Source organism: Nerophis ophidion, linkage group LG04 (assembly GCF_033978795.1).
Source record: "Nerophis ophidion isolate RoL-2023_Sa linkage group LG04, RoL_Noph_v1.0, whole genome shotgun sequence".
Classification (NCBI taxonomy): Eukaryota; Metazoa; Chordata; class Actinopteri; order Syngnathiformes; family Syngnathidae; genus Nerophis; species Nerophis ophidion.
Window position 1 is genome coordinate 78,838,066 of NC_084614.1, and position 18,434 is coordinate 78,856,499.

An 18,434-nucleotide genomic window follows, 5' to 3' on the forward strand; every position below is an offset into this window, starting at 1 on the left:
TACAAGAAAAACATTGGCGGCAAATTCCGTAGCTTGCTTGATTGACATTCACGGCACCCGAGGGTCTTGTGAGATGACGCTGGCTGCTGCCAGTTCATTATTATGAAAAAATGACCGAGAGGAAGGCGAGAAACACTTTTTATTTCAACAGACTTTCGCGCCGTCCCTTCCGTCAAAACTCTAAAGGCCGACTGCACATTTCCTATCTTCACAATAAAAGCCCTGCTTCATGCTGCCTGCGCTAACAAAATAAGAGTCTCGGAAAGCTGGCGTGCACAAGTGATGAGCACGCCAGCTTTCTGAGGGATCACTTGTGCACGCCAGTTTTCCGAGACTCTGTATTTAGTTAGCGCAGGCAGCATGAAGCAGGGCTTTTATTGTGAAGATAGGAAATGTGCAGTCGGCCTTTAGAGTTTTGACGGAAGGTACGGCGCGAGAGTCTGTTGAAATAAAAAGTGTTTCTCGCCTTCCTCTCGGTCATATTTTCATAATAATGATCTTGCAGCAGCCAGCGTCATCTCACAAGACCCTCCGGTACCGTGAATGTCATTTAAGTGACGTCTTGGTGAAGATTGATGATCACTCATTTTTAGGTCTATTTTTTTTTTAAAAGCCTGGCTCGAGATCGACTGACACACCCCCCGCGGTCGACTGGTAGCTCGCGATTGACGTAATGGGCACCCCTGATATAGACTATATCATTTATATGTATTTATTTTGCCGTTTTTGTTCATATTTTAAGGGTGTTTTAATGAATATACATGCATGTTTAACACATAGATTTTTATCTTTCATGAAGACAAGAATATAAGTTGGTGTATTACCTGATTCTGATGACTTGCATTGATTGGAATCAGACAGTATAGTGCTGATAATGTCCACGTTTTCAAATGGAGGAGAAAAAAAGTTCTTCCTTCCTGTCTAATACCACATGAAAGTCGTTGCTTTTTGTCATCTTATTTGTCCAGCTTCCAAATTTGCTTTTATACACTTTACAAGAAGTAAATCGGTGGCAAACGCCGTAGCTTGCTAGCTTGTTTGCGCTGGCTTTCGGAGACTCATATTTTGTTAGCGCCCTCCTCTCGGTCATATTTTCATAATAATGATCTTGCAGCAGCCAGCGTCATCTCACAAGACCCTCCGGTACCGTGAATGTCATTTAAGTGACGTCTTGGTGAAGATTGATGATCGCTAATTTTTAAGTCTATTTTTTTTTAAAAGCCTGGCCGGAGATCGACTGACACACCCCCCGCGGTCGACTGGTAGCTCGCGATCGACGTAATGGGCACCCCTGATATAGACTATATCATTTATATGTATTTATTTTGCCGTTTTTGTTCATATTTTAAGGGTGTTTTAATGAATATACATGCATGTTTAACACATAGATTCTTATCTTTCATGAAGACAAGAATATAAGTTGGTGTATTACCTGATTCTGATGACTTGCATTGATTGGGATCAGACAGTATAGTGCTGATAATGTCCACGTTTTCAAATGGAGGAGAAAAAAAGTTCTTCCTTTCTGTCTAATACCACATGAAAGTCGTTGGTTTTTGTCATCTTATTTGTCCAGCTTCCAAATTCGCTTTTATACACTTTACAAGAAATAAATCGGTGGCAAACGCCGTAGCTTGCTAGCTTGTTTGCGCTGGCTTTCGGAGACTCATATTTTGTTAGCGCCCTCCTCTCGGTCATATTTTCATAATAATGATCTTGCAGCAGCCAGCGTCATCTCACAAGACCCTCCGGTACCGTGAATGTCATTTAAGTGACGTCTTGGTGAAGATTGATGATCGCTAATTTTTAGGTCTATTTTTTTTAAAAGCCTGGCCGGAGATCGACTGACACACCCCCCGCGGTCGACTGGTAGCTCGCGATCGACGTAATGGTCACCCCTGATATAGACTATATAATTTATATGTATTTATTTTGCCGTTTTTGTTCATATTTTAAGGGTGTTTTAATGAATATACATGCATGTTTAACACATAGATTCGTATCTTTCATGAAGACAAGAATATAAGTTGGTGTATTACCTGATTCTGATGACTTGCATTGATTGGAATCAGACAGTATAGTGCTGATAATGTCCACGTTTTCAAATGGAGGAGAAAAAAAGTTCCTCTTTTCCGTCTAATACCACATGAAAGTCGTTGGTTTTTGTCATCTTATTTGTCCAGCTTCCAAATTCGCTTTTATACACTTTACAAGAAATAAATCGGTGGCAAACGCCGTAGCTTGCTAGCTTGTTTGCGCTGGCTTTCGGAGACTCATATTTTGTTAGCGCCCTCCTCTCGGTCATATTTTCATAATAATGATCTTGCAGCAGCCAGCGTCATCTCACAAGACCCTCCGGTACCGTGAACGTCATTTAAGTGACGTCTTGGTGAAGATTGATGATCGCTAATTTTTAAGTCTATTTTTTTTTAAAAGCCTGGCCGGAGATCGACTGACACACCCCCCGCGGTCGACTGGTAGCTCGCGATTGACGTAATGGGCACCCCTGATATAGACTATATAATTTATATGTATTTATTTTGCCGTTTTTGTTCATATTTTAAGGGTGTTTTAATGAATATACATGCATGTTTAACACATAGATTATTATCTTTCATGAAGACAAGAATATAAGTTGGTGTATTACCTGATTCTGATGACTTGCATTGATTGGAATCAGACAGTATAGTGCTGATAATGTCCACGTTTTCAAATGGAGGAGAAAAAAAGTTCTTCCTTTCTGTCTAATAGCACATGAAAGTCGTTGGTTTTTGTCATCTTATTTGTCCAGCTTCCAAATTCGCTTTTATACACTTTACAAGAAATAAATCGGTGGCAAACGCCGTAGCTTGCTAGCTTGTTTGCGCTGGCTTTCGGAGACTCATATTTTGTTAGCGCCCTCCTCTCGGTCATATTTTCATAATAATGATCTTGCAGCAGCCAGCGTCATCTCACAAGACCCTCCGGTACCGTGAATGTCATTTAAGTGACGTCTTGGTGAAGATTGATGATCGCTAATTTTTAAGTCTATTTTTTTTTTAAAAGCCTGGCCGAAAATCGACTGACACACCCCCCGCGGTCGACTGGTAGCTCGCGATCGACGTAATGGGCACCCCTGGGCTAGAGTATACAAATGAGTTTTAAGGTGAGACTTAAATGCTTCTACTGATATCGGGTTTCACTATGTAAAGCACTTTGAGTCACTAGAGAAAAGCGCTATATAAATAAAGTAGCGCTGTTTAGAGTGTTTAGTGCGCCCTTTTGCGATCTGGCGTCTCTACGCACGTAGCGTAACGACGTCATCCACATCCCGGAGGATTGATAAGTGAACCGTTCCAAGGAATTTATACACCGGGAAACTTTCAATTCCTATCCCTAATAAAAGTTGAATTTCTGCCTTCACAGGCACAACTCACGGCGTCATGGGCAACATTTTGTTTACGTTGTCGTCCGTGGGAAACCTGGACATTTTGGAGCTGATCCCTGCGGAGGGAAGATGGACATTGGCCATCACCTCAGCAAACCCGTACTCGCTGAGGGTCACTGGTGGGAACTCGGTGAACAGAAACAGAATATAAAAAGAGGAACCCTAACTTGATTGTTCTTTCACCTATTTTACTTCAAAGCCCAGAGTCCCATTGATTTCCTGGTTGACTTTGTGGAGATTGTGCCCGGAGGGAATGAGTTCGACGTCCTCGACACACGTCCCACAGCCTGTGAGCCAAATTCCTTCTCCTCGCCCATATCCTTAAGTCTGACTTCGCCGATTCAAGGTGGCTTTGTTCAAAAGGCAACAACGGCAGCCTGCTGGTGACGCTGACGGGCGGCGAGACCGCCGAGGTCACCGGCGTCACGCTAGTGGAGGCGGCGGGTACGGGAGAGGTCGCCGGCACCGTGGAGCCGCAGGGGAGCGGTCAGTTCCTGGTTCGTGTCGACAAGATTCCATCGGTGCCGTTCGTGGTGCGGGTGGACGGAACGGCCAACAATGCATCGTTTGAATTCCAAAGGCAGTCGCCGACCAACTTCCAGGCATCCAATTTAACCATCAGGGTGAGAGTCCAACGCCGCCATCTTACACGACATGCAGATATCTCGGCGCCGTTTCTGACCTGGTCCATGTTTAGGGGGAGGTAAACAACAACCTCGTGCCGGGGACACCGTTCTCCGTACCTTTTTCTGTCAGCGAAGACAGGGGAGGTAATTTCTCCGTCACCGTCACTACCAACGACCAGCGCTTCACCACCAGTGCTCCCGGCAGTGTCCAGTTGCAACCAGGAGTCCCAAGCAACAACACCGTCATGGTGTTTGCGCCCCTTAACACGCCGTCGGGGACCACCATCACCCTCACCGTCGAGGTGAAAAACCCAGACAGTGGGGACACCAACTACTTAATCCTGAGGATCGGCGTCTTTAACACGGTAGGCGCCGCGGTCTGTCCGGCATCGCAAACGTCCTCTAATCATTTCCTGTCCCCCTGGCAGGTGACGGACCTAACCGCTCCGGTGTGTGAATTCCTATCGTCCGTCATATGCGTACGGATGAGCAGCACCGAATCATGGGCGGTGTCGCTGCGTGTGAGCGATGGCGCGGACGGGACAGGCGTAGAGCGGGTCACCCGCAGGCAAGGCAACGGGACGCTGAAGGTGGAAACGTCCCTCAGCGACGGGAATGTGACGCTGGTGAACTACAATGCATCCTGCGCCGACCCGGACTTGGTGCTGGAGGCGGTGGACCGGGTGGGCAACACTGTCGCCTGCGCCTTCAACGCCTTCAACGCCTTCCCGGCTTCAGGGGGCGTGGCAGCTTTGGTCAGCCAGGTGCACCTCGTATGGGCGCTTAACCTGGCGCTCGGCCTCCTGCACAGCCTGTGGTGAGCTTTTAGAAGCATCGCTAGGACTTGTCTTCCTCGATGTCATGGGTGTCAAACTCTGGCCCGCGGGCCAAATCTGGCCCGCCATGTAATTTAATTTGGCCCTTGAGGCAATATCAATTTAGCATTAGAGCTGTTATACAGCGTCGGTGCCGCTGTAACACCGCGTTCCCCGCTAATACTCATACTTGCCAACCCTACTAATTTTCCCGGTAGACCCCCGAAGTTCAGTTCCCCTCCCGGGGCAACCATTCTCCCGAATTTCTACAGATTTCCACCCGGACAACTAAATTGGGGGGCGTGCATTTAAGGCACTGCCTTTAGCGTTCTCTACAACCTGTCGTCACATAATATTTGTGGCTTTTACACACACACACAAGTGAATGCAAGGCATACTTGGTCAACAGCCATACAGGTCACACTGTATAAACAACTTTAGCACTGTTACAAATATGCGCCACACTGTGAACCCACACCAAACAAGAACGACAAACACATTTCGGGTGAACGTCTGCACCGTAACACAACAGAACAAATACCCGGAACCCCTTGCAGCACTAACTCTTCCGGGGAAGAGTTAGTTTTATTCATGCATTTTCTCTTGCTACTTCAAGGCTTGAATATTTGGTTCATTCATTATTATTTTATTTTCGAATTTATTACTAGCCTGTGGAAAAAAATGTGATATTTACCTCAGAAGATTGCAAATAGAAAAAAAGACATTACATTTTATTAAAATTTTATTTGATATGCCATTGATATTTTTTTTAATTATTATTATTATTATTTGAAACTGGATTTTGCATGTCACTAAAGTTATATAAGCCTTGCTTGTTCAATATTTAATGCAAAACTTGTTTGGGTCCTTATTAAAAGGTTAATTTGTTCCGTTTAAAATTTTGGCCCACTCTGTATTTGAGTTTGACACCCCTGCTCTACGTGGTCTTTGGCAATCCTTAGTGGTCAAGACTTTTGCGTGACAAAACTGCCCTGTTTTTTTTTAAATATTGCTTTTGATTTGTTTATTATATTGCAACATGATGATTGAAGGTAAACTCTTGGAAAAGAACACTGTGATGAAAATGTTGAAAGAAGGCTAATTCATTTAAAGGCCTACTGAAATGAGATTTTGTTATTTGAACGGGGATAGCAGGTCCATTTTATGTGTCGTACTTGATCATTTCGCGACGTTGCCATATTTTTGCTGAAAGGATTTAGTAGAGAACATCCACGAAAAAATTCGCAACTTTTGGTCGCTAATAAAAAAGCCTTGCCTGTACCGGAAGTAGCAGACGATGTGCGCGTGACATCACGGGTTGTAGGGCTCCTCAAATCCTCACATTGTTTCTAATCATAGCCTCCAGCAGCAAGAGATAATCGGACCGAGAAAGTGACGATTTCCCCATTAATTTGAGCGAGGATGAAACATTTCTGGATGAGGAAAGTTAGAGTGAAGCACTTTAAAAAAAAGAAAGAAAAGAAAAGGCGACGGGAGCGTTTCAGATGTAATTAGACACCTGTGTTAATTTTGTTGACGAAAAAATTTCGTCATGGTTATCGTCAACAACCTTTTTTTTCCTGACTAAAACGAGACAATTACTAAATAAAAAATAATTTACGCGGACTAAGACGATGACGAGGTGTATTGACATGTTCGTCGACGAATAAAAACGAGACGAAAATGTCTGCCAGAGACGAGATCCAATCGGAACTCATTTCGTTAGGAAGAGGCGGGAGGAGTTGGGAAGAGAACCAATCAGAGCGACGCGGTAAGGAAGTTACGTAAACGTAGTTTGCGTTTGAGACTGAAGACAACACGTCAACGCCGGGGAGGAAGAGGAGAGAGGACATATGGGGAAATTTTATATTTGAGGTCAAAGATAACAAGACGCAGTGTAAGAAATGCAGCGCGAGGATTACGGGGAAAAACACAACAAACTTGAAGCGACATTTACAGTCCAATCACCCCGAAATCCACACACAGGTAAGCATTTTCCTGACGTTATCCCGTTTATTACACGGCTCACTCGTGAAATACTAAATTTGAGACGTGATTTTCATCAAAATACGACTTGTATCGGTGATTTTTCCGCTGTTTTGCTTCGACTTTCAGAAATTGAAGGGAAAGTTTACGTATTACCCTTTAGTCGACTAAATCTACTGTAGTTTTCGTCGACTATAATCTTATGATATTTCGTCAACTAAAACTAGACTAAAACTAAAACAATTTGAATAACTAAATTATGACTGAAACTAAATTACATTTTAGTCAAAAGACTATGACTAAAACTAAATCAAATTTTGCTGTCAAAATTAACACTTACTAGGATAATTCTGGAAAATCCCTTATCTGCTTATTGTGTTAATAGTATTTTAGTGAGATTATAAAGTCATACCTGAAAGTCGGATGGCTGCGGTGAACGCCAGTGTCTCTGAGAGAAGCCGAGGAGCCAAGATCACAGCTGCCTTTTTGAGCTGCAGGATGAGGTCGCATAATCCACTCAAGAGCCGACTTAATATCACAATTTTCCCATCCAAAAACTTGCTGGTTGACGTAGAACAGGGGTCACCAGCGCGGTGCCCGCGGGCACCACTTAGCCCGTAAATACCAGATGAGTCGCCCGCTGGCCTGTTCTAAAAATAGCTCAAATAGCAGCACTTACCAGTGAGCTGCCTCTATTTTTGAAATTGTATTTATTTACTAGCAAGCTGGTCTCGCTTTGCTCAACATTTTTAATTCGAAGAGAGACAAAACTCAAATAGAATTTGAAAATCCAAGAAAATATTTTAAAGACTTGGTCTTCACTTGTTTAAATAAAGTCATTTATTTTTTTTACTTTGCTTCTTATAATTTTCATATAGACAATTTTAGAGAAAAAATACAACCTTAAAAATGATTTTAGTATTTTTAAACACATATACTTTTTAACCTTTTAAATTCCTTCCTTTTCTTTCCTGAAAATTTAAATCAATGTTCAAGTAAATTTTTTTTTTTTATTGTAAAGACTAATAAATACATTTTAATTTAATTCTTCATTTTAGCTTCTGTTTTTTGGACGAAGAATATTTGTGAAATATTTCTTCAAACTTATTATGATTAAAATTCAATAAAATTATTCTGGCAAATCTAGAAAATCTTTAGAATCAAATTTAAATCTTATTTCAAAGTCTTTTGAATTTGTTTTAAAATTTTTGTTCTGGAAAATCTAGAAGAAATTATGATTTGTCTTTGTTAGAAATATAGCTTGGTCCAATTTGTTATATATTCTAACAAAGTGCAGATTGGATTTTAACCTATATAAAACATGTCATCAAAATTTTAAAATTAATCTTAATCAGGAAAAATGACTAATGATGTTCCATAAATTATTTTTTTTAATTTTTCAAAAATATTAAAATTAGCTAGTTTTTCCTCTCATATTTTTCGGTTGAATTTTGAATTTTAAAGAGTCGAAATTGAAGATAAACTATGTTTCAAAATTTCATTTTCTTTTTTTTTTTCCTGTTTTCTCCTCTTTTAAACCGTTCAATTAAGTGTTTTTTTTTCATCATTAAGTGTTTTTCATCATTAAGTGTTTTTTCATCATCATCACTTATACAAAAACCTTATATATATATATATAGTTATTTATCAAAGGTAAATTGAGCAAATTTAGCTATTTCCAGCAATGTTTTTAAGTGCGTATCAAACTGGTAGCCCTTCGCATTAATCAGTACCCAAGAAGTAGCTCTTGGTTTCAAAAAGGTTCGCTCTGTGTTAAAATTTCACAACAAACAAAGAAACCCCGGCTGTGTTTCGGTTGCTAAAGGCAGCTGCAATCCACCGCTTTCCACCAACAGCATTCTTCTTTGACGTCTCCATTATTAATTGGAACAAATTGCAAAAGATTCAGCAACACAGATGTCCAAAATACTGTGTTATTATGCGATGAAAAGAGACGACTTTTAGCCGTGTGTGGTGCTGGGAGAACATGTCCGCTCCGACCAATAACGTCACAAGCACACGTCATCAAATTTAAAATTGCAATTTACTAAACTAAAGCGGCCGTATTGGCATGTGTTGCAATGTTAATATTTCATCATTGATATATAAACTATCAGACTGCGTGGTGGCTAGTAGTGGCTTTCAGTAGGCCTTTAAAAAATGTTTTGCTACAAGTTGAACACGCTTGTCTATTTACACCTTGTTGTCGTTTTGCTGACGCAGCAAAAACCAAAGGCTCCTCACCTACTTCCACAAGACGTTTTTTTGACATTCCGAGCTCGACGTTCTTTTTTGTCCTTTCTGTAGTCGGCTCAGCGCGTCCCTCACAACTTCAGTCTTTGTCACTCCTTCAAATAAAAACACTAAAAAAAGAGTTTCAGGTCCGTTATGTTCACACTGCAATGTCCATTAGGTTCCAGCGGTAGTGCTACTGGACCGCGATGGCGCTGCAGCTTTGCTAAGCGCTTCAGAACAGTCCATTTGGAAGAGGTTTCGGCGTTCAGGCAGTCCCGTTAGTGTACTGTGAGAGTTTGTTCTCCAAGTCACAGATTCTCTTCTCCTGAGACAAAACTGTGGCCTTCAGGTTCTGGATCTCCTCCACCAGCCTCTCTAGGAGCTGAGGCTGCACAGCGAAGAGGACACCAGGAGACAAAAGAGACGGGACAGAGACAGAGGGAAAGCAAGAGGAGAAGTCAAAGTCAAAGGTGCTGACGGAGAAGAAAGAGAATGTGTGAAATGCAGAAGCAAGGCGACATTGTGCAGCCGGACAATCTCTAGTGTACTGGGACATCTGTCGCTATGGCAACTGTGTGGCGATAGTGTGAGACTAGGGGACTGACCGGCAGGCTGGCGGCGTCGCACGTGGACATGCTGCGTCGGGGGGCGGGCCTGGAGTCCAGCATGTTCTTCCGGGCCGCTTTGAGCTCTCGGCTCTTTGGCGGCACGTAGCCCTCCTTCATGGACATCAGGATGGGGTCTTCGTCCCGGCCCTCCAGCCACTCCTCGGGCTCCATGGCGGGCTCGGGCCCGGCCGTGTCCGGGTACAGGTCGTCCTGGAAGAGGTCTGACTGCGGGAGCGAGGACCGAGCAGCGGGTTTTAAGGGGTGTTTTTGAAAATGGGCAAAGGTCGGGGAGGAACTTACTTTTCTGGGCACCGTCATGGTGATGGGCTCACACTTCTTGTCGTGCAGCTTGAACAACCTTCAGCAGACACACCAGTCATGATGTAATAATAATAATTATTATTACCTGAGATCGGTAGGTTGTGAGTTCAAAACCCGGCCGAAGCATACCAAAGACTATAAAAATGGGACTCATTCCCTCCCTGCTTGGCACTCAGCATTAAGGGTTGGAATTGGGGGTTAAATCACCCAAAATTATTCCTGCTCCCCTCACCTCCCAGGGGGTGATCAAGGGTGATGGGTCAAATGCAGAGAATAATTTTGCCACACCAAGAGTTTGTGTGACAATCATTGGTATTCTAACTTTAAAATGTAGGTCTAAGTGAGACCTACATAGAGGTTTTTGTTTCATGCCTCTCCAAAATTCCTACCGGAAGTTACAAGCAGTTTCGTCTGTGTTTTAATCCTAGGGGGCGCTAGAGCCCAAGTTTGGGTATTTTTTTTTTTAGCTCGCAATTTTTGACAGTCCTGATGTGTGTGTCCAGTTTGGTGAGTTTTGAAGCATTTTAAGGGGGTCAAATTACAGCTCAAAGAGGCAAAAATTACATTTTTTTAGGAAACTTTTGTTTTGAAGGGGTTTTTGCCAACTTCTTGTCGATTTTTGCTGAAGGAAGTCATTGTATGAAATCTAGGTCTAAGTCAGACCTACATAGAGGTTTTTGTTTCATGTCTCTATGACATTCCTAACGGAAGTTACAAGCAGTTTTGTCTGTGTTTTCTTCCTAGGAGCAGTTTTGTCTGTGTTTTATTCTTAGGGGGCGCTAGAGCGCAATTTTGAGTTTTGGGGTTTGAATGCGTGGGTTCCCTCCGGGTACTCCGGCTTCCTCCCACTCCCAAACACATGAACCTGGGGATAGGTTGACCCCTGGGTTAGAGTGTCCGCCCTGAGATCGGTAGGTTCGGTAGTCATACCAAAGACTATAAAAATGGGACTCATTCCCTCCCTGCTTGGCACTCAGCATTAAGGGTTGGAATTGGGGGTTAAATCACCAAAAATGATTCCTGCTCCCCTCACCTCCCAGGGGGTGATCAAGGGTGATGGGTCAAATGCAGAGAATAATTTCGCCACACCAAGAGTGTGTGTGACAATCATTGGTATTTTAACTTTAAAATGTAGGTCTAAGTGAGACCTACATAAAGGTTTTTGTTTCATGCCTCTCTGACATTCCTACCGGAAGTTACAAGCAGTTTTGTCTTTGTTTTATTCCTAGGGGGCGCTAGAGCCCAAGTTTGAGTATCTTTTTTTTTAGCTCGCAATTTTTGACAGTCCTGATGTGTGTGTCCAGTTTGGTGAGTTTTGAAGCATTTTAAGGGGGTCAAATTACAGCTCAAAGAGGCAAAAATGAAATTTTTTAGGGAACTTTTGTTTTGAAGGGGTTTTTGCCAACTTTTTGTCGATTTTTGCTGAAGGAAGTCATTGTATGAAATCTAGGTCTAAGTCAGACCTACATAGAAGTTTTTGTTTCATGTCTCTACGACATTCCTAACGGAAGTTACAAGAAGTTTTGGCTGTGTTTTTCCTAGGGGGCGCTAGAGCTAATTTTGAGTTTTGGGTTGTTTTTTTCATTAGTTCGCAATTTTCGCCAGTCCTGATGTGTGTGTCCAGTTTGGTGAGTTTTGAAGCATTTTAAGGGGGTCAAATTACAGCTCAAAGAGGCAAAAATGACATTTTTTTATGAAACTTTTGTTTTAAAGGGGTTTTTGCCAACTTCTTGTTGATTTTTGCTGAAGGAAGTCATTGTATGAAATCTAGGTCTAAGTCAGACCTACATAGAGGTTTTTGTTTCATGTCTCAACGACATTCTTACCGGAAGTTACAAGCAGTTTTGTCTGCGTTTTCTTCCTAGGAGCAGTTTTGTCTGTGTTTTATTCCTAGGGGGCGCTAGAGCGCAATTTTGAGTTTTGGGGTTTGAATGCGTGGGTTCCCTCCGGGTACTCCGGCTTCCTCCCACTCCCAAACACATGAACCTGGGGATAGGTTGACCCCTGGGTTAGAGTGTCCGCCCTGAGATCGGTAGGTTCGGTAGTCATACCAAAGACTATAAAAATGGGACTCATTCCCTCCCTGCTTGGCACTCAGCATTAAGGCTTGGAATTGGGGGTTAAATCACCAAAAATGATTCCTGCTCCCCTCACCTCCCAGGGGGTGATCAAGGGTGATGAGTCAAATGCAGAGAATAATTTCGCCACACCAAGAGTGTGTGTGACAATCATTGGTACTTTAATTTTAACTTTAAAATGTAGGTCCAAGGGAGACCTACATAAAGGTTTTTGTTTCATGTCTCTACGACATTCCTACCGGAAGTTACAAGCAGTTTCATCCGTGTTTTATTCCTAGGGGGCGCTAGAGCCCAAGTTTGAGTTTTTTTTTTTTAGCTCGCAATTTTTGCCAGTCCTGATGTGTGTGTCCAGTTTGGTGAGTTTTGAAGCATTTTAAGGGGGTCAAATTACAGCTCAAAGAGGCAAAAATGACATTTTTTTAGGAAACTTTTGTTTTGAAGCGGTTTTTGCCAACTTCTTGTCAATTTTTGCTGAAGGAAGTCATTGTATGAAATCTAGGTCTAAGTCAGACCTACATAGAGGTTTTTGTTTCATGTCTCTACGACATTCCTAACGGAAGTTACCAGAAGTTTTGGCTGAGTTTTTTTCTAGGGGGCGCTAGAGCTAATTTTGAGTTTTGGGTTGTTTTTTTCATTAGTTCGCAATTTTCGCCAGTCGTGATGTGTGTGTCCAGTTTGGTGAGTTTTGAAGCATTTTAAGGGGGTCAAAATACAGCTCAAAGAGGCAAAAATGACATTTTTTAATGAAACTTTTGTTTTGAAGGGGTTTTTGCCAACCTCTTGTTGATTTTTGCTGAAGGAAGTCGTTCTATGAAATCTAGGTCTAAGTCAGACCTACATAGAGGTTTTTGTTTCATGCCTCTCTGACATTCCTACCGGAAGTTACAAGCAGTTTTGTCTGCGTTTTCTTCCTAGGAGCAGTTTTGTCTGTGTTTTATTCCTAGGGGGCGCTAGAGCGTAATTTTGAGTTTTGGGGTTTGAATGCGTGGGTTCCCTCCGGGTACTCCGGCTTCCTCCCACTTCCAAAGACATGCACCTGGGGATAGGTTGACCCCTGGGTTAGAGTGTTCGCCCTGAGATCGGTAGGTTGTGAGTTATAGTCATACCAAAGACTATAAAAATGGGACTCATTCCCTCCCTGCTTGGCACTCAGCATTAAGGGTTGGAATTGGGGGTTAAATCACCAAAAATTATTCCTGGGCGCAGCACCGCTGCTGCCCACTGCTCCCCTCACCTCCCAGGGGGTGATCAAGGGTGATGGGTCAAATGCAGAAAATAATTTTGCCACACCAAGAGTGTGTGTGACAATCATTGGTACTTTAACTTTAACTTTAACTTTAAAATGTAGGTCTAAGTGAGACCTACATAGAGGTTTTTGTTTGATGCCTCTCCAAAATTCCTATCGGAAGTTACAAGCAGTTTTGTCTGTTTTTTCTTCCTAGGAGCAGTTTTGTCTGTGTTTTATTCCTAGGGGGCGCTAGAGCGCAATTTTGAGTTTTGGGGTTTGAATGCGTGGGTTCCCTCCGGGTACTCCGGCTTCCTCCCACTCCCAAACACATGAACCTGGGGATAGGTTGACCCCTGGGTTAGAGTGTCCGCCCTGAGATCGGTAGGTTGTGAGTTATAGGCATACCAACGACTATAAAAATGGGACTCATTCCCTTCCTGCTTAGCACTCAGCATTAAGGGTTGGAATTGGGGGTTAAATCACCAAAAATGATTCCTGCTTCCCTCACCTCCCAGGGGGTGATCAAGGGTGATGGGTCAAATGCAGAGAATAATTTCGCCACACCAAGAGTGTGCGTGACAATCATTGGTACTTTAACTTTAACTTTAAAATGTAGGTCTAAGTGAGACCTACATAGAGGTTTTTGTTTCATGCCTCTCCAAAATTCCTATCGGAAGTTACAAGCAGTTTGGTCTGTGTTTTATTCCTAGGGGGCGCTGGAGCCCAAGTTTGAGTTTGGTTTTTTTTTAGCTCGCAATTTTTGCCAATCCTGATTGTGTGTGTCCAGTTTGGTGAGTGGAATGAGGTGAAATCTAATGAGAAAAAGTGGCCTTGTTGACACAAAGCTGCCATGCAGGCAGTTTTTTTTTCCCTTTTGTCTTTATTTTCTTTTTTTTCCATTGCTCAGGAAAAAGAAAAGAAAAAAAAATCTATGTTATAATGAATTATTACTTTAAAATTATCACTTTAAAATGTTTTATGTGGAAAAAATATTGCATATGTTGTGTAGTTGCCATATAAAAACATCAAATTTTGACAAAAGAGCATAAAACAAACAAAATAATAGTTCAAACTTAAAATCGAAAGATATATCGGATGTTGATCTTGAAATATATTTAGTAGGATTTTATTTAACTTTTCACTGTTTTGACTCAAAAATATCAAATAATTAAAATCAACGGTGTCCTGCATTATTTATATTATATTGCTAAATAAAGTAACTTTCCTGAAGGAATCAATAAAGTACTATCCATCTAAATACTGCATATTTCAGTTTTACTATAAAAAAGTAAGTTGTCTTTGACAGAAAAGGCATAAAATATTTTTTGTTTTACTTTATATCAACCTCAATGTTATGATTCACTGCCCGGATCATCTCATATTCTGGTTTTGTTACGTTTTTGTATTATAGTCTGCCCAATGTTTGCCTTAGTTCCTTGTTTAGTCTGTTTCCATAGTAGCTTATTAGTTTCACCTGCTTTTGCTAATCACCGTCCTTATTTAAGCCTGCCCTTTCTGTTCATTCACTCTCGCTTCCTAGTTTGTGCTACACCTAGTTTGTGTTTCGCAACAGCGACAATTCCATGTTTCTACTTGCTAGCTTTCGCACTATGCATTTGTTTTACTCTAGCTCCCAAGCTAGTATTTTTTGTTTTGCTTTTTGTGCCGAGTGCAAGTGTTTCTGTTTATATTCTCTAGCTCCCATGCTAGCGCTTTTGGTTCTTTTCAAGCTCTCATGCTAGTTCTGTTTGTTTTGACTAAGTCGGTTATTATTTGTTAAATAAATCCATCATTTCTTACCTCCACGCTGTGTTCGAGCCCGACCGCATCCTTGGAAGAACGAACCAAGAGCAGGGGTCGGGAACCTTTTTGGCTAAGAGAGCCAAAAAGCCAAATATTTTAAAATATATTTCCGTAAGAGCCATATAATTTATTTTTTAACACTAAACACAACTAAACACTACATTTTTAAATAAGACCAACATTTCTAGAGTATAATAGGTCTCTTATTCTTTGTAATTACTTTGTTATTCTGAAGCTAACTGTGGAGGGGGGCGTGGCCTGCGGGCTTGCAGCGAACTGGGATGTGCCAGGACCGGCTTCGAAATCAGCGACAGGTGCGTAGATGGCCCACCTGGGCCTTGTTATCTAATCACCTGTCGCTCTGTTATAAGCAGCAAACAGGAGGAGAGACGGGGTTGGGGCCGGAACTACAATTGCTGGAAAGCAACAGAGAGACTTATTGAAGAATAAAACAATATTGTAACCCTGAAACAGGCTCTCATGTTGGTGCTTGGTGGTCCGAAGAACCCCCAGGAGGGCAAGCCTTACACTAACCAATAATAAATAACTTCTTACCATTAACGCAACTTCTTGAACAGGTGCGGTGGAAAACGGATGGATTAAAAATGCATGAGAATGTTTCACATTTTTAACATTATCTTTAACGCTGTGATTACAAGTGGAATTATTCATTACTTATCGTTTTAAGCAACGGCAGCTCAGATTTATCCGAGAGCCAGATGCAGTCTTCAAAAGAGCCACAGGTTCCCTACCCCTGATATAGAGATTTACTGTAAGCATTAAATAAAAAATAATAATAATAATTTGACTTATTTTTTTAACATTTTAGTGACTGAGACCCTCTATGCTCCCCAGGAGCTCTAAGGATTAAAAAAAAAAAAAATGCATATATTTTGTTATGGTTTGAAAATGAAAAATGTCTAAATGGCTCCAGCATGCTTAAATTTTTCCGTGTGCGGTTCTTTGTGGAAAAAGTTTGGACACCCTTGTGGTAGAGGTTTACGCGAGTGCGCCATTTTTACCAGTTGTAGTCACTAAGCCCCTTCTTTTTTTCCTGTCTTCTTGTAGTAGGGCCGACTGGCTTGTACATGCACATGCATGCTTACATCCTCCATTGTTTCCTACTTCCGCGAAACTAGATGCTGGAAAACGTTTCCATCGGTTGCCGGCCGTCGTGGCGGCGAGGGTGTCAGAGCTCACCTGGCGATCTCACACTTGCTGACGTGCACGCCCCTTTTGGGCATGAAGCCCATCCCCCTCTGCGGCTCTTTGCTGCTGAAAGTGTTGAGGTAGTGCACGTACGGCGGCTCCTCCGTGATCTCGAAGTAACGGATACTGCTGTCTCCCTGCACGCACACACACGCATTGGTAACCACGCTGCATGTTCACCGCAAGGAGAACTCACCTTTCCGCACAGGTACACCATGTTGGCGTCGGGGTCGTAATAAGGTAATAAGACTCCGTTACTCGTGTCCAACTCCAGCAGAGCAACCGGTTCCTCAAAATTAGTCTGTGGTGGACACAAAAAAAGACGTCTTAGTGGGACTAGAGGTGTGTGTGTGTGTGTGTGTGTGTGTGCGTGTGTGTGTGTGTGTTTAGTTTAGTCTTGATTCAAAGCAGGGGTCACCAACCTTTTTGAAACCAAGAGCTACTTCTTGGGTACTGATTAATGCCAAGGGCTACCAGTTTGATACACACTTAAATAAATTGCCAGAAATAGCCAATTTGCTCATCCATCCATTTTCTGCCGGTTATTCCCGTTCGGGGTCGCGGGGGGGCGCTGGCGCCTATCTCAGCTACAATCGGGCGGAAGGCGGGGTACACCCTGGACAAGTCGCCACTTCATCGCAGGGCCAACACAGATAGACAGACAACATTCACACTCACATTCACACACTAGGGCCAATTTAGTGTTGCCAATCAACCTATCCCCAGGTGCATGTCTTTGGAAGTGGGAGGAAGCCGGAGTACCCGGAGGGAACCCACGCAGTCACGGGGAGAACATGCAAACTCCACACAGAAAGATCCCGAGCCTGGACTTGAACCCAGGACTGCAGGACCTTCGTATTGTGAGGCAGACGCACTAACCCCTCTGCCACCGTGAAGCCCAATTTGCTCAATTTACCTTTAATAAATAAATCTATATGTATTAAAAAATTGTATTTCTGTCCGTCATTCTGTCGAATATTTTTTTTCCTTTAATGGAAGGTTTTTTGTAGAGAATAAATGGTGAAAAAAAACACTTAATTGAACGTTTTAAAAGAGGAGAAAACAGGAAAAAAAAAGAAAATTCAATTTTGACTCTTTAAAATTCAAAATTCAACCGAAAAATACGAAAGGAAAAACGAGCTAATTCGAATCTTTTTCAAAAAAAATTAAAGAATTTATGGAACATCATCAGTATGTGAGGAGCCATCAAACATGTGACGTCATCTTCTGCGACTTCCGGTACAGGCAGGGCTTTTCTCTTAGCGCCGAAAGTTGCCAACTTTGTCGTGGATGTTCTCTACTAAATCCTTTCAGCAAAAATATGGCAATATCGCGAAATGATCAAGTATGACACATAGAATGGACCTGCTATCCCCGTTTTAATAAGAAAATCTCATTGTCAACCACTACTAGCGACCACGCAGTCTGATAGTTTATATATCAATGATGAAATATTAACATTGCAACACATGCCAATACGGCCTTTTTAGTTTACTTAATTGCAATTTTAAATTTCCCGGGAGTTTCGCCTTCGAAACGTCGTGTAATGATGACGTGTACGCAAGACGTCACGGGTTTTTAGGAAGTATGAGCGCTGCACACACACACAGCTAAAAGTCGTCTGCTTTAACGGCATAATTACACAGTATTTTGGACATCTGTGTTGCTGAATCTTTTGCAATTTGTTCAATTAATATTGGAGAAGTCACAGTAGAAAGATGGAGTTGGGAAGCTTTAGCCTTTAGCCACACAAACACACGGTGATTCCTTGTTTAAAATTCCTGGAGGTGAAACTTTCTTATGGATCACAGCGAACATGGATCCCGACCACATGTCAACCAGCAGGTTTCGGTGAGAAAATTGTGGTTAAAAAGTCAGTTCTTACCGGAAAAAAGCTGAGCTTGTGCCGCCCATAGCTGCCGTCGACTCCCCTGAGACATTGGCGTCAAGACACCCGTGGAGACACCCTTCCGACTATCAGGTACTGTTAAACTCACTAAAACACTAGCAACACAATAGAAAGATAAGGGATTTCCCAGAATTATCCTAGTAAATGTGTCTAAAAACATCGGAATCTGTCCCAATGCAATCGCGTTTT

The 18,434-nt window shown here is 42.2% G+C and overlaps 2 protein-coding genes across 2 annotated transcripts in view; one reads left to right on the top strand and one right to left on the bottom strand.

Moving 5' to 3' along the window:
• LOC133551915 (von Willebrand factor A domain-containing protein 7-like) overlaps nt 1-9,228 on the top strand; it is a 32,068-nt gene extending 22,840 nt beyond the window's left edge. Inside the window, exons 11-15 of the mRNA XM_061899117.1 lie at nt 3,406-3,546; nt 3,627-3,716; nt 3,791-4,050; nt 4,125-4,418; nt 4,482-9,228. Coding sequence (XP_061755101.1) covers nt 3,406-3,546; nt 3,627-3,716; nt 3,791-4,050; nt 4,125-4,418; nt 4,482-4,874 — 1,178 coding nt within the window. The 3' untranslated portion in view covers nt 4,875-9,228. The remainder of the gene's footprint in view (nt 1-3,405; nt 3,547-3,626; nt 3,717-3,790; nt 4,051-4,124; nt 4,419-4,481) is intronic.
• Nucleotides 4,187-18,434, bottom strand: part of coro6 (coronin 6) — a 50,984-nt gene continuing 36,736 nt past the window's right edge. The window contains exons 7-11 of the mRNA XM_061899125.1: nt 16,533-16,637; nt 16,328-16,473; nt 9,998-10,055; nt 9,695-9,922; nt 4,187-9,477 (exon numbers count right to left, since the gene is read on the bottom strand). Of these exons, the coding sequence (XP_061755109.1) occupies nt 9,355-9,477; nt 9,695-9,922; nt 9,998-10,055; nt 16,328-16,473; nt 16,533-16,637 (660 nt within the window). The 3' untranslated portion in view covers nt 4,187-9,354. The remainder of the gene's footprint in view (nt 9,478-9,694; nt 9,923-9,997; nt 10,056-16,327; nt 16,474-16,532; nt 16,638-18,434) is intronic.